A 15258-nucleotide genomic window follows, 5' to 3' on the forward strand; every position below is an offset into this window, starting at 1 on the left:
GCATACCTGCTCTATCTCTTGCTTATAGTACATAAGTACATAAGTAATGCCACACTGGGAAAAGACCAAGGGTCCATCAAGCCCAGCATCCTGTCCACGACAGCGGCCAATCCAGGCCAAGGGCACCTGGCAAGCTTCCCAAATGTACAAACATTCTATTCATGTTATTCCTGGAATTGTGGATTTTTCCCAAGCCCATTTAGTAGTGGTTTATGAACTTGTTCTTTAGGAAACCGTCTAACCCCTTTTTAAACTCTGCTAAGCTAACCACCTTCACCACGTTCTCCGGCAACGAATTCCAGAGTATAATTATGCGTTGGGTGAAGAAATGTTTTCTCCGATTTGTTTTAAATTTACTACACTGTAGTTTCATCGCATGCCCCCTAGTCCTAGTATTTTTGGAAAGCGCGAACAGACGCTTCACATCCACCTGTTCCACTCCACTCATTATTTTATATACCTCTATCATGTCTCCCCTCAGCCGTCTCTTCTCCAAGCTGAAAAGCCCTAGCCTCCTTAGTCTTTCTTCATAGGGAAGTCGTCCCATCTCCGCTATCATTATACTCGCCCTTCCCTGTACCTTTTCCAATTCTACTATATCTTTCTTGAGATGCGGCGACCAGAATTGAACACAATACTCAAGGTGTGGTCGCACCATGGAGCGATACAACAGCATTATAACATCCTCACACCTGTTTTCCATACCTTTCCTAATAATACCCAACATTCTATTCACTTTCCTAGCCGCAGCAGCACACTGAGCAGAAGGTTTCAGTGAATTATTGACGACAACACCCAGATCCCTTTCTTGGTCCGTAACTCCTGGGCAATCCTTTATTCTTCAGTTTCTGGACTGTGGTCTTTTACTAAAGATTAGCGTGCATTATTTGCAGCAGTACCCATAGGAATAAGGTGGGTCCTGTGGCAGATAAATTGAGCTAATCCTTAGTAAAAGACCCCCTAAGTGTTTTATTATTAAACTGTTTTTTTTTCTGGCAAGCAAGGAACTTTTTTTTACTTTAGTTTTACAGATGGTCATGTTTCTACTGCTTTGATATTTAAATACTGAATTGCTTGAGCTGTACAGGTTCCTAATAAGGCACATTACAGTTCTATAGTCTCTACCTCTACCTTCTGGTCAATGGACACATAGGGCTAGATTCTATACATGACACCTAAAAACTTGGCGCTGAAAAAAATTGCGCTTATTGCTATTCTATAAACCTTGCCTAACAGTAGGTGCGGTTTATAGAATACGTGTAGCAGCCATTCCATGACTAAAATTTAGGCGGAGACATTTATACCAACTAAAACCTGGTGTAAATACCCGCATTTTATTAGGCGCTGATTGAGTATATTCTGTAAAAGTGCATGTAAATGTTTGGAATGCCCACTATACACTGACCCTTTTGAGATCTGTTTGGTCCAATTTATGCGAATCACTTTATAGAATACGCTTAGCGAGTTATGCACGTAAATCCTAATTAGTCCTGATAATTGCTTGTTAACATCCAGTTATCAGTGCTGATTGGTTTGTTAATCAAGCAAGTTCTGTGCACAAATTGGCTATCTGTGCTGATTTGCATGCGGAACTTCAGTCGCCATTTATAGAATCTGGGGGATAACCCAAAAGGTCTTGGACTGGTCTGGTGCAACTAAAAGAGAGAAAATTAATAGGTTAGACCTAATTTTTCCTTTTTGGAGAATCTGTGGTTAAAATGATTTTTGATGGGAATAGTTATAGTCCTTGGTGTATGTCATTAAAACATAATGCCAATACTTTGCAAGATTGTACTGACCATGACAATATGACAAATGTTCAATATATTTATTTATTTATTTAAGTACATTTATATCCCGCATTTTCCCACAACAGCGGGCACAATGTGGCTTACAAAATTACAAAAGTTACATATCAAAAAGGGTAATAACTGTTGGAAACAGGTTCATTCAAGAGGAAGAAGGTGTGGGCTGAGTGATGTAGTTGGGATATGCCTTCTCAAACAAGAAAGTTTTTAAGGATTTCTTGAAAATTTGATGATCGTCTATCTCCTTTAAGGACCTTGGTAGACTGTTCCAAAACTTAGGGCTGACATAAATGTTCAATATAGTGTAAGCTACTATGTAAAGGAGGAGAAACTACTTAGTTAGTTCAAATGCTGTGGCTGCAGACAGGAAATCTGTAAAGTAGAAATTGTCTTGACATCTTTTCTTGCCTTTTTAGACTTTCCAGAAGTCATTCAACTAGTCCATTCACAAGCAAGTCACCTAGAGCTAGCAGGTCTCCCAGTCCCATTCCATCTTTGAAGAGTGAGTCACCCACCTCTGCCAGATATAGCAATGCTTCCCGCCATGCCCGCCTTGTTTCTCACTTCAATGATATTTATGCCAATGATCGTCTGGATGCACAGAACCTTCTGAGACGTTACATAGATGATTTGGAGATGGTTCAACGAATTATATTTATTGCCACAATGGTATGAAACTACATTTATGAGTTAGATTACTTTCATGACCCTCTCTATAGTAGTTTCCTTAGCACCAGCAGCAGATGAATTCAGAGATGTGCGAGTTGTGCCCATCTACAAGCAGGTGGAGATAGAGAGTGCTGAACTGAACTGTCTTATAGGACGGAATGCTCCTTGGTCAGTCAGTATTCTCTGTCTCCAGCAGGTAGATGGATGGTCTCTCATGAGCTCCTGGTCAGTTCAGTAGAGTTATGGGATGTGCGGCTGAGTGGCGCCACCTTTAGAGGGTACATCTGGTCACCCCAGGTCCCTCTCACCCTGCTGCCCTCTCCAGCCTTTCTCCATTCTTCCTTAGATGTCTTACCACAAAAAAAAGGAGTTTTGCAGACTAGTGTTTGGGCATTCTATGTCAGCTCACAATGGCTCCTGGAAAGATAGTGGTGCTCCCAGTATCAGGGCTGAGAGCGGAGAGGGAGCTATGTATCTCCAACGAACTTGGAACAGCAGGCAGGTCTCCTGAAGACACCACAAGGTGAGTGAGTTTAAGTTTAATTTATTTCTGGGCAGCTTCATGCGGTCATGGCTTTCTTTTTCATGGGCAGGTTGCAGAGGTGATTACCCGCTGCTCCCGCTGTGGAAAGCGGTGAACAGTGCCAGGTCTTGGTCCAGCTGGCTGTGCAGGTTGTCTTTAGCATACAGGGCAGCATTCAAGGGGGCCTTGCCTTTTTCCTGTGCGCAAGTGAAGCACGGGATGGTCACCCCAATGGTGCTGACAGGATTCCAGCAGCCATCCTGTTCGCACATGAGCCAGTGGTGACAATGACGGCAGTTATCTCACCCATTCCTCCTTCAGCGCTTCTTTCCTTTGCTTCTGCTGCTCCGGGGGGGGGGGGGGGGGGTGAGTTGTCTGCTCTTTTTCCTCTGGTTTTCTAGTACTCCTGGGCACTGTTTCTTTAAAAGCAAACAAAAAAAACCTCTGAACAAATAAACCTCAACGGGTCCCTGACAGTGTCTGCTCACCAAAGATGGGGGGGGGGGGGGGGGGCACCTTCTGTGTTTATTTCTGCCTCAGCACCTTCCTCTGAACAGAGTTGGGTTCGGTTGGGACCTGATGGGGGATCTCTGGCCCCTCTTTCCCACTTCTTTCTCAAGGGGTCTTGCTGGGCAGTCTGTGTCTGCACCATTGCAGGAGGGCTTGGAAGACATGACCTCTTCCCAGCGGAGCCTGGTAATCCCACTGTGGTTTGGGTATTTCATCCTGCAAGAGTTGCCTGGGCTTGTCACAAGGCCCTTCGTGGGCTTCTGGTCTCCTTGTCTGAATCAGCTTTTTTTGCCTTGCATATTCCTCTCTTGGTGTGCACTAGGTGACTGCCTAATTGCTTTCCAAGGCACGAGGTGTGCAGGAGACCTTCTTGGGTTAGTGGTTCAGCTACAACTCTGTCATGCCTTTCATCTATATCTACGCCTGGACTGGGACGGCTGAGTTGCCTAAGGTGCTTTTGTAGGGAGCAGCAGTCACGAAATGGCTGCACTGTCTGTGGTGAGTTAGGCCTTTCCTTATAGTCAAGAGTAGGGTAAAGTGGCTGCTCATATATGGGCAAGAGAACAGCAGTAGGGCAGTGCACCCTTTGGGTTGAGTCCCCTGACGGGGCTTGTTTAGGTTCCCATATTTTGCTGCACCTTTCATTTTGGGCACTTTGGGTCCCCTCAGTTTTTGTTTTTTTTATCAGAGGGCAGTTACTTAAATTAGGGGAAAAAAAACCCCCAAACCAACACCTGAACAGTTTTGTGTAGTTTCATGTTTAAGGCTGTTGGCTCCGGGTTTTGGTGAGCTGTTTTGCATATACCTTTTTACTTCTCAGCATGAAAATGAACTTTCTTTACCTGAATATCTAATCCACTCTGTCACCTCTATCTTAACTATGTATTTTCTCTTTTCCGGAATTGGTGATCACCATTACGGAAAAATGTAAGCCACATTGAGCCTGCAGATAGGTGGGAAAATATGGGATATAAATGCTACAAACAAACAAATATTGACTTTTTTATGAGGCTGGTGCACTGTTCCCATGGCTTCTGGTGTCCATGGTGATCATGCAAGAGTGGGACCTCAGTGCTTCCATGCGGGGGATTTCTCCACATGCAGTCTATATGGTGCTTTGTGAAGGACATAATTCCTGCTATGGTGCTTTGTGAAGCAGAATGGTTTATTCTGGGTGGTGGCTGGCTTTCAACCTGAGGATCTCAGGTTCAAGGCTGGGTTGTGCATAATATTGGAAGCTGTGGAACTCCTCTCTATTTCAAACGGGGCGTGTTATCCTTCATTCTTCTCTTGACGTACGATCCTTCACATGGCTAGGCAGCTAACACTACGCTGCAGTGCTAAAGGTTAGCTGGGTTGCAGCTCTGCTCTCTGGTATTGTACACTGCTATTAGACAAACCTATTGTATACCAGTTCCAGCCACCACTGTCTCAGTGGCACAGATCACTGTCTACCGTAGTGTTTCTAAATGCTTCTCTTGTCTTTTTGCACCTTTTCATTGTCATGGGCATCTAGCTCTATTGTGGAACTATTTCAGTGTAGAAGACTAGCTTACTGGTTAGTGCACATAACTGAGAGTGAGTACAGGGATCCAGAGGTTTCTGATTCGACTCTCACTGCAGCTTGTCATCCATAGTGCACAATGGTACAAACAGCTATGTTCTACTACACCATTTAGCTCTGGCTCCAGCCACGCTCATTTCCTGTAATGCACAGCCATACCAGCCAGTTCTTAATGTAAGTACATAAGTATTGCCATACTGGGAAGACCAAAGGTCAATCAAGCCCAGCATCTCCAAGCTGAAGAGCCTAGCCGTTTTAGCCTTTCCTCATAGGGAAGTTGTCCCATCCCCTTTATCATTTTCGTTGCCCTTCTCTGTACCTTTTCTAATTCCACTATCCAGCTTATTTTCGAAAGAGAAAGACTCCCATATTTCGACCCAAATCAGGAGATGGGCGCCTTTCTCTCATGGGCGCCCAAATCGGTATAATTGAAAGCCGATTTTGGGCTGGCTTTGGACAGCTGAAATGGCTTTGATGTCACATTTAGCAGGTAGTCTTTTAGAGGTAAATTTTTGTTGGGAGAAGTTCTAGAGAAGTTGGTTGGAGACGCCAGGTCTTGGAGATTGACGTTTCATCCTCTCGGTCTTGTCTTAGGTTTTGTGAAGCCAAAGGCTACAGGCCAGGCAAATCTACCTGTCAAGGTTCTCAATTCAACAGAAACAAGCCTTCTTTTATGCTGATAGTAGCACCTTGTTTCAAACTCCAGGTATTCCAATGCTTCTCGCACCTCCCCATGAGGGGGGCTTGGTTCACTCCTTGGGTTTCCTAATGGCAGGACACCTCTCCAGATCCCATGTGAAGTGGATCTACATTTCCTCAGACCAATGTGTCTTGGCACTCATTATGCAGGGCTGCAAACTACAGTTCTTCCGTTCCATTGCAGATTGTTTCTTGGAATCTCCATGCAAGCTTTGGCCCTAATGTCAAGCCATGCAACCAGCCTGGCAAACATTTTTTCATTTAGGTACAGTAGAGTCTGTCCACAGAGGTGATTGGGGAACGTGAAACTATTCCATTTACTTTATGGTTTCCAAGCAAGGAGTTGGGGGTTCCTTCCACCTGCATTTGGACGTCAAGAGGCAACAGAGTATTAATGGGGCAACATTTCATGATAGGACCGCTACAGTCTGTACTAGTTTCAGTGCAGCAGGGAGAGTTTCTAACACCCCTGCTTCTCAAGGAAGCGTACTTTCATATTACTGTTTGACCTCCTCACAGGGGATTTCTGTGATTTGCAATCCTTGGAGAATATTCTCACTTTATGTCCAGGCCATTCTATCTTTCCACATCTCCAAGGGCATTTTTTCAAGGTTGTGGTAGTAGTGGCGGCCTTCCATTGCATGGATGGATTTTAGGTTCATCCATACCTCGACAATTAGCTTTTTGTGACTCTTCCTGATAAAGGGGATAGAACTCCTCCCATATGAAGAAAGGTTAAGAGGCTAGGGCTCTTCAGCTTGGAAAAGAGATGGCAGAGGGGGGATATGATTGAGGTCTATAAAATCCTGAGTGATGTAGAACAGGTAAAAGTGAATTGATTTTTCACTCTTTCAAAAAATACAAAGACTAGGAGACACTCGTTGAAATTACATGGAAATACTTTTAAAACAAATAGGAGGAATTATTTTTTCATGCAAAGAATAGTTAAGCTCTGGAACGTGCTGCCAGAGGATGTGGTAACAGCGGTTAAGTGGAGGAGTGGCCTAGTGGTTAGGGTGGTGGACTTTGGTCCTGAGGAACTGAGTTCGATTCCCACTTCAGGCACAGGCAGCTCCTTGTGACTCTGGGCAAGTCACTTAACCCTCCATTGCTCCATGTAAGCCGCATTGAGCCTGCCATGAGTGGGAAAGCACGGGGTACAAATGTAACAAAAAAAAATCTGGGTTTAAAAAAGTTTTGGACAAGTTCTTGGAGGAAAAGTCCATAGTCTGCTATTGAGATGGGCATGGGAGAAGCCACTGCTTGCCCTGGGTTTGGTAGCATGGAATGTTGCTGCTATTTGGGTTTCTGCCAGATACTTGTGACCTGGATTGGTCACTGTTAGAAGCAGGAAACTGGGCTAGATGGATCATTGGTCTGACCCAGTATGGTTTTTCTTATGTTCCTGCAAGTTGCTTCCCAGATGGCTCTGTTCTTCAGTCCTTGAGATTAGTATTTAATTTCACTAAGTGTCAGTTATGTCCACTGCAAATCTTGGAGTATCTGGGAGTGATATTCGACATGCACTTCAGGAAGACATTTCTTCCTGTTGCCCTGCAGCACAGCTCCACACTGAATTCAGGATCTACTTTCCTTTCCATGTCCCAGGGTTGGGGAATATGTTCAAACTCTGAGCTCAATGACCTCTATTTTGGACGTTCTTCCATGAATCTGATTTTTTCTCAGACCACCTCAGCAGTCTCTTCTCAGCTGTTTGTCTCTTCTCTCATGGAGCCTCCAAGCTCAGTCTCAGCTGGTGGATTCAGCACAGCCTTCCTCTGCAAATTCAGAAGGGCTCTCTCTCCATAGATGTTGCTAGGACGTGTTTTTTCTGAGCACCAGAGATTTTGGCTTTCTTCCAGTAGTCTGCCGGTCATCCTACAGCTGAACTGCTGGCTGTGGAGACAGGACTGGCATTTTGGTTCAGGCATCAGTCAGGTAAGCTGTCTGGGGGTCACAGCCCATCATTTTCTGTGATTGCATCACTGGGCACAGATGCAGCTTCGAACATTTGCTGGTTCAGCGCTCTTTTCAGGGCCAGCTGTTGTTTGGTGAGGACTAGGAAAAGTTGGTGGAAGATCAGGGTGACTCGAGTCTCATTGTCTGCCTGGGGACAAGTCCAAACATTCTTTCCGGTCGGGTCGGGCTCACCCTCAATTTCAAGATACCAGATGCTATCTGGGGTGGCCTGCTTTTACTCGACAATCCAGGCAGGGTTCTGACACTCCAGGCTTGTTCTTTTGAGGTTTTCCTGTTTCTCCTGAAGAGGTGACAGTGCACACAGTCCCGTCTTTCCTTCCTGTGGTGGTTTCTGCCTTTCATCTTCATCAACCTGTGTTTCTTCTTGCTTGGTTGACATTTGTTGCTTTCTGAAAGTGGTCACTGAGCTCCCTCCACCAGTTGATTGCTTTGCTCAGGGCCTCATCAGGTACTGTAGTTTCTGAAGCCTTGATTACTTGCAGGTACCCTGGGGCTCTTGCATCCACTTATTTCCTAATGGGTCTCTCCCTTCTGACCAGTTCTGGGCTGCCCGAGCTATTGCAACTTCTTGGGCGGTTGCCCGTCTCTTCTCCCTGGAGGACATATGTAGGGTGGTAACATGGTCTTCCTGGCCTATCTTCTCCAGTCTCTACTTTTTTGGATGTGTCCGCTCAGTCGGATGCATCATTTTGAGTATCAGGGCTATCCGAGGGAGCTTCTGGTTTCCACCCTACTTAAGGATTGCTTTGCTACATCCAACACATCTCTGGATTTATCTGCTGCTGAAACCGAGGTATGAAAAATTATGCCTTACCTGATAATTTTCTTTCCTTTAGTTGCAGCAGATGAATCCAGAGGCCCACCCTGGTTATTTTCTCCAGAGGTCCCTATCGGTTGGTTCTCACAGTTGGACCTTGTTGAGGTATGTTTCCATTTAGCTCGACTGTTGTGCCTGGTTTGTGCATTTTTGCAATTCTGGGTTTAGCACTTTTCCCTCTGGGGAAGGAGAAATGTTATAATTCTGTTTCCTTCTTCTTTGTTATGAGAAATACTGACAGACCAAGGAGCATTCTGTCCTATAAGAGAGTTCAGTTCAGCACTCTCTATCTCCACCTGCTGGTAGATGGGCACAACCCACTCATCTCTGGATTAATCTGCTATGACTGAAGGAAAGAAAATTATCAGGTAAGAAATAATTTTTCGTTTCTTTAAATTCCAAGATGCACAACATGTAGAAAGCTGAAAGACTTCTTGCAAGACTATACACTTTTATTTGACTTGAAAGCTGTGCATCCTTCAAAGCTCACAAGAGTTTAAATTATGTCATATACAGGAGTCTTTCCATACAGCTAAGCTAGCCTTCAGACAGTTCAAACTGCGTGTGAGGAAGTCCCTGTCACCATGCCACACAGGACTGGAGTCACTTGAAGATGCTGTCATTGATTACATAGTTCGCAACTTGGATCTGTATGATGTTCAATCCAGTGTTAACGTGAGTTCTAGGAATGCTTTTAATATCTTGTGATATTCTTATTATCACTGATGTTTATAATTGCTGTTTTATTAGATTACAGCTTGTACAAAACCCTAGGTGTCATTCTAATAACCATATTGGTCGTAGAGAAAACTAGAATTTTGGGAGGTTTTGATATGTTGGATAACCTTTGTTTTTAGATATAAAAACTTCCTGCTTGCAGTATTTCAGTTACATCTATTGAAGGAGCCACAAAGGCATTTGTGTTAAGTGAATTCAAAATTGTGTGGGATAAACACAAAGGAATCCTGTTTAGAAGGAATGGATCCACAGAAGCTTAGTGGAGACTGGGTGGCAACACTGGTAATTGGGAAGCAAAGCCAGTGCTGGGCAGATTTCTACGGTCTGTGCCCTGAAAATGGCAAGGTCAAATCAAGGACAGGTATACATATAAAGTATCACATACAATGAGTTTATCTTGTTGGGCAGACTGGATGGATCATACAGGTCTTTATCTGCCTTCATCTACTATGTTACTATGGCACTCATTTTCAAAAGAGAAAAATGTCCAAAAAGTGGCATAAATCTGCATTTGGACGTTTTTGTGAGAAAAACCAATTTTCAGACGTTTTTCTATGAAGTCCGTCAGATCACAAGGGGGTGTGTCAGGGTCCTGTTAAAGGTGGGAATCTGGGCATTCCTAACACTTGGACGTTTTTCAGTCATAATGAAACAAAACAAAACCGTCCAGGACTAAAACTAAGATGTTTTGAGCTAAACCTGTTTTTATAACGAATAAGGCACAAAAGGATGCCCTAAATGACCAGATGACCACTGGAGGGAATCAGGGGTGACTCCTCAGTACCCCCCAGTGGTCACTGGCCCCTTCCCACCCCCCACAAATGTGAATACATATATGATTTTGCAGCCTCTATGACAGCCTGAGATGTTAGAGCCAGGTCTATTGGAGCAGCATGTAGGTCCCTGGAGTAGTATAGTGGTCAGTGCAGTGCACCATGGAGTGGGGGACTCTGGTCCTTATCTCCCTGTACTGGAGTGGGGGACTCTGGTCCCTATCGCCCTCTACCTGTCACATTTGTGGTGAAAACTGTGAGCCCTCCAAAACTCACCAGAAACCCACTGTACCCACATATAGGTGCCCCTTCACCCATAAGGGCCATTGGGCAGTGGGTTTGGGGGGGGGGCTCAGCAGACAAGATAAGGGAGCAACGGTGAGATGCGTACCTGCGAGCATTTTTTTTGAAGTCTAGTAGGGTGGCCCATTTATCTCCTGGGATGTCTCGGAGACCAGTCTACTAAAAATGCTGGCCCCTCCTACATCCCAATGGCTTGATTTTCTATGTTTTTCACTTGGATATGTTTTTTTTTTTTTTTTTTAAATGGACCAAAAAACAAAATGTCCAAAGCACAAAACCTTGTTAGAAACAGTATTTTTGAAAACAAAAGATAGACATATTTCTTTTTGGAAAATGAACTTCTTTCTTATTCAGATTTTGGTCTTAGATGTCATATCGAAAAATGCCCCTCCAAGTTACATAAGAATAGTCATACTGGGTCAGACTGATGCTGCTTCTAGCCCTGTATCCTGCTTCCAACAGTGACCAATCCAGGTCATAAGTACCTGGCAGAATCCCATCTCCCACTGTGAATCTTCATATCGCCAAAGTTTCTTTTCCTCCTTTGTTCCTCCACCAATCTCATATTACTCTTCTACTCAAACCTCCCCCCCCCCCCCGCCCCCACTGATGTTGTTTTCCTTCCCTAAGTCACCCAGGGTTGTCAAATTTCAATATTGTGAAACTAGAATTCTATGATTATTTATCACACCGTAGACATTTTAACCTGCTATCCAGTAATTTGAAAAATATTTCATTGCTAATAAATATGAAATAAAAAATCCCAAATAATTACAAATAATATAGTAATAAATAAGATGTATGTTCTCACACACATCTATACCTGAGACATGTATGTTCAGTATAATAAACTAACTCATCAGATATAGAAGGCTTAATCTCTAGAGCTAAACAAATACTTTTTTTTTTAAATCCAGGTACACTGTACTTCTGAGTCCGTATATTCTTGTTCTGGTCACTGAAGATACTTTTCAAATAGTCCATGTAGCTGTAATGTATGTGAATCCTTTTACCAATGAAACGGGCGCTAGCAAGGCTTTCCTCTGGCCCCCCCACCCAACGCACCTTCGTTGTTAGTGACGCCATTGTGTCGCCATTGATGTGTGACTCTGGTCCCCCCACCCAACGCACCTTCATTGTCAGTGACACCATTGAGCCGCCCTGGCCGCCGTCGATGTGAGTGAATTGCTCCACCCTCAACGTCATAACATTTGACGCGAGGGCGGGGCCCCGAGACTGTGTTTTTTGCGGCTTCAGAGCTTCGAACTTACGAACCTTGGCTTCAGTGACGTCAGACAATAGAACGTTGAGGGTGAGTTTTATATATATAGATATTGGAAACTTCTTTTTGTTTTTATGCCTCTCAGTTTTGGCTTTCTCTTCCTATTTCTCTTTGAAATTTTTCTGGTAATCTTCAATTTTGCAAAAATCTTAACACTTATTTGTTTAAGCGTTTTTTGTCCTAATTTTTTTTTAGTTTATTTTTGTTATGTATATAAGTTGCATTTTTCACTTTTTATAACCATTTTGAACCATTGATTCCGTGGGAATTGGCAGGATACAAGTGCTGTATCACATCACATTGGAAGATTAGTGAAAAGTGGCTGTTGGGACAGGAAATAGTTATAGCAATTTGAAGGCTACCCATCTTCTTGTCATTTAACTTTGGCCCTGGTTTCTAATTCTGGTCTTCAGCTGCTTGTCTGCAACCCTACTTGCCCTACCTGGATTATCTACCAGTACCTCTGAAATTGATTAACTTTGGTTTGGGACTGGAACTCTTGATTCTTATTAGAAAGATTAAAACTCAACTGTTTGTGTCTATTACCAGACATATTTTCAGTTCTTCTGGAGTTCTTGAGTATATCCAAAAGGAATGTGATGGTTTTGCTAGGAACCTCACTCTATTCATGACTTCTTGCCACAGAGGGAACCCTTCAACCACAGTATGGAGTACTAACTCCCTTCCAGTAGAATGAGTTCTCTCAGGGGCTATGTCTTCAATTGGTTTAGTTTTGTGCATACTATGACAATCATGAATCTCATTCCTAAGCCATGGTATATTATGTATTATCTCAGTTTCTCAAGTTTATTGCTAGTGCTGCTTGCCTTAATACTTATATTGTGCCAAAAGAGAGCTTCCTTCTGGAGTACATAGGATGATATATGCATAGGCTGCCCCAGTACAAAGTTATTGGGCACCTTAGGAAAACCTTTAGTCGTATTCCTCTCCTCACTTAACTTTGTCCCCTAATACCCCCCCCCCCCCCCCAAGACAACATACTATTTGAAAATTGCCCACCCTTCCTGCAGGAAAACAAGTGGGCATTGATGGCTGTTTGAGTTTGTGTAGCTGTCAGGATCTATTGGTTTGCTCTCAGTCAGCTGCTCTTTGCAGCTAACCCCCCCCCCCCCTGAAACTACTGTCTTAAGTGACCACCTAGTGTTGCCGGCCCTGTGCATCAGGAACTTATCAAGGTGCATTTGGAAGGTTTTTTTTTTTTAATCAGGGCAGTGCCATACAAAATAATTGGCAATATTTATGTATCTTCACATTTTATTAGACTGATTTCATTTCTTTGTACTTGAGAATTTTTATTTTTTTATTTATTGCACTTGTATCCCACATTTCCCTACCTATTTGCAGGCTCAATGTGGCTTACAAAGGTCTGTTATGGCAGTGCCATAACAGGGAAGAAATACAATTGTTGTAGCAGAGAGATAAAAGAAGACAAGAGGATCTGGTTATGCAGCTGTACAGTGAGACATTCTGAGTAAAGGAGTGTAGAGGTTATGTTCAAGTAGTTAAGGGTTCTCGTGGTAGGCTTTGTTAAAGAGAGAGGTTTTCAAAGCTTTGTGGAAGTTGTTTAATTCGTGGATCGTTTTCAGGTGAGTTGGTAGTTCATTCCACAACTTCGTACTCATGTAGGAAAAGCTGGACACATGTTTTAGTTTGTATTTGACCCCTTTAAAGCTGGGGAAGTGTAGGTTGAGAAAGGTGCGGGAAGATCGTTTAGCATTTCTGGGTGGAAGGTCCACTAGGTCGTCTCTCTCTCTAAAACATTGCACTGAACTCACTTCCATTAGCAGTGCTGTTCTTATGGCTTTCTCCTTAACCACTATCCCCCTCATTTTATAACAGAGTACATAAATATAAGCTCCATATGTTGGTTAAATTTATAGAATTCTAGCACTTACATGGGTGAATATACACATGCTCATAATTGGTAGCAGAGTGCTCAGCAGTATTCTTTAAAGTATACACACAAACGCCTTATGTGTAAATGTAAAGGGGGCATTCTTTGAGGATAAGCAGGCCATTGTACAGTATTCTCACAGCTGGGTGATGTCATCCGACAGAGTCTGGTTTGGACGCTGACTAATGAAATTAACTTAGAACATTCTAGTAGCGTTCCACTACGCATGCGCTGGTGCCTACCCCTCCCCCCCGATGCACAAGTGTGGGTCCCTCAGTCTTCTTTTTTCCACGGAGCAGGGAGGACACGTCTTTGTATTCTTCTCAAATTGAGTACATCTGTCTTTCTCAGTGCCTTCCTGTTCGAGTATTTGTTTCTCCTTCATCAAGTTATTTTTCATGTTTCTTAATTTTCTTTGTTTACCTTTATTTTAGTAGTGTTTTTTGACTCTTTGAGTTTCCTTTATTTTTCGTGACTTGCTAGGGCTGTTTAGGCCGGAGCACTGACCTCAGTTTGAACACTGCCCCTTTTTCTGTTCACAATTAAGGAGTTTAATTTGGCTGTGATTCTTTCTCGATGTCCCAGAAGACCCCAGTGGCTTCAACAGGTGTGCCCAATGTAATCTGGTTTTTTTTGTGATGGATGATTTCTATGCCTTGGGCCTGACCATTGAGCCTTGTTATCTCTGTTTAAAAATGCAGTTGAGGACAAAGAGGGCATGGCAGATCCAACAGGAGAGAGTTTTTGGCTCCTTGAAGGCCGGTACATCATGATTGGCACCAGAAGCATTGACCTTGATGGCTGCCAAGACTTCAACATTCACTGGGAGTGCATTGGCATCGAGAAGATCTCCACCTCTCTTGACATCAGGCGCTGAGAGTAGTCCCCAGAACTCATCAACATTGGACCTGACACCAAGGGCATGTATGGGCTTGACGTCATCTTCGTCGGCACCAAAAGACCATGAAGCTGAGCATCGGAGGGAAGCCCAAGAAGCATAAGCATCAGTCCTCATCAACACATGGTGCTGGCACTGGCATCGCCGGTACCCAAGAAGCGCCCTCACTGGGAGGAGTGCCTCCCCTCTTTGGAAGAGGTGCTGGTGCGCAAGTCTCTGGACAGCCAGGTCCCTGCTACCATTTTGGCACCGACACCTTCTCAGGCTGCCTCCTTGCTGATACCTTCTTTTGATGAGTGTTTTTCAGCCATGCTCAGGGAGGAGCTGATGCTGTAGCTGCAATGAATCCAATATACCGTCTTTCTGTGGTACAACCAAAGCAGTTTACATATATTATATGTAAGTAAAGATGAGAGATTGATAGGTGCAGTACAGAACAGTGGGCTACTGACAACATGGTTCATAGCAAGCATAGAAAAAAAACTGTAAAACAGACAAATGTGGATTCTGTAAGACAGAGCTGGAAACAGTTTCACATCTTGTTGCTATCTGTTATCTGCTGATGGCAGAAGGCTCATACAAAGAAAATAAGCTGGCATGGCTCATCTACTGGGAAATAAGATTGCTGCATCAGAAAAACATTGGGATCACAACCCTCAGAGAATGCTGGAGAATGAAGACATTGATGCAATAAGCCCAAACTTAAGGAGCACTTCTATAACTGGGCATCTCCAGTTAGGCTCACCAATGCCATGCACTTAGCACCAATTCTATAATTG

General features: G+C 43.6%; 1 protein-coding gene across 2 annotated transcripts in view; it reads left to right on the top strand.

Annotated features, from left to right (window-relative positions):
- The window catches only part of SPATA18 (spermatogenesis associated 18), a 195962-nt gene that overhangs the window by 147357 nt on the left and 33347 nt on the right, over positions 1-15258 (top strand). For both annotated transcript variants that reach the window (XM_030191371.1, XM_030191372.1), the window contains 2 exons: positions 2225-2477; positions 9087-9245. In XM_030191371.1, coding sequence (XP_030047231.1) covers positions 2225-2477; positions 9087-9245 — 412 coding nt within the window. The remainder of the gene's footprint in view (positions 1-2224; positions 2478-9086; positions 9246-15258) is intronic.

This window comes from Microcaecilia unicolor, chromosome 2 (genome assembly GCF_901765095.1).
Source record: "Microcaecilia unicolor chromosome 2, aMicUni1.1, whole genome shotgun sequence".
NCBI classification, from domain to species: domain Eukaryota; kingdom Metazoa; phylum Chordata; class Amphibia; order Gymnophiona; family Siphonopidae; genus Microcaecilia; species Microcaecilia unicolor.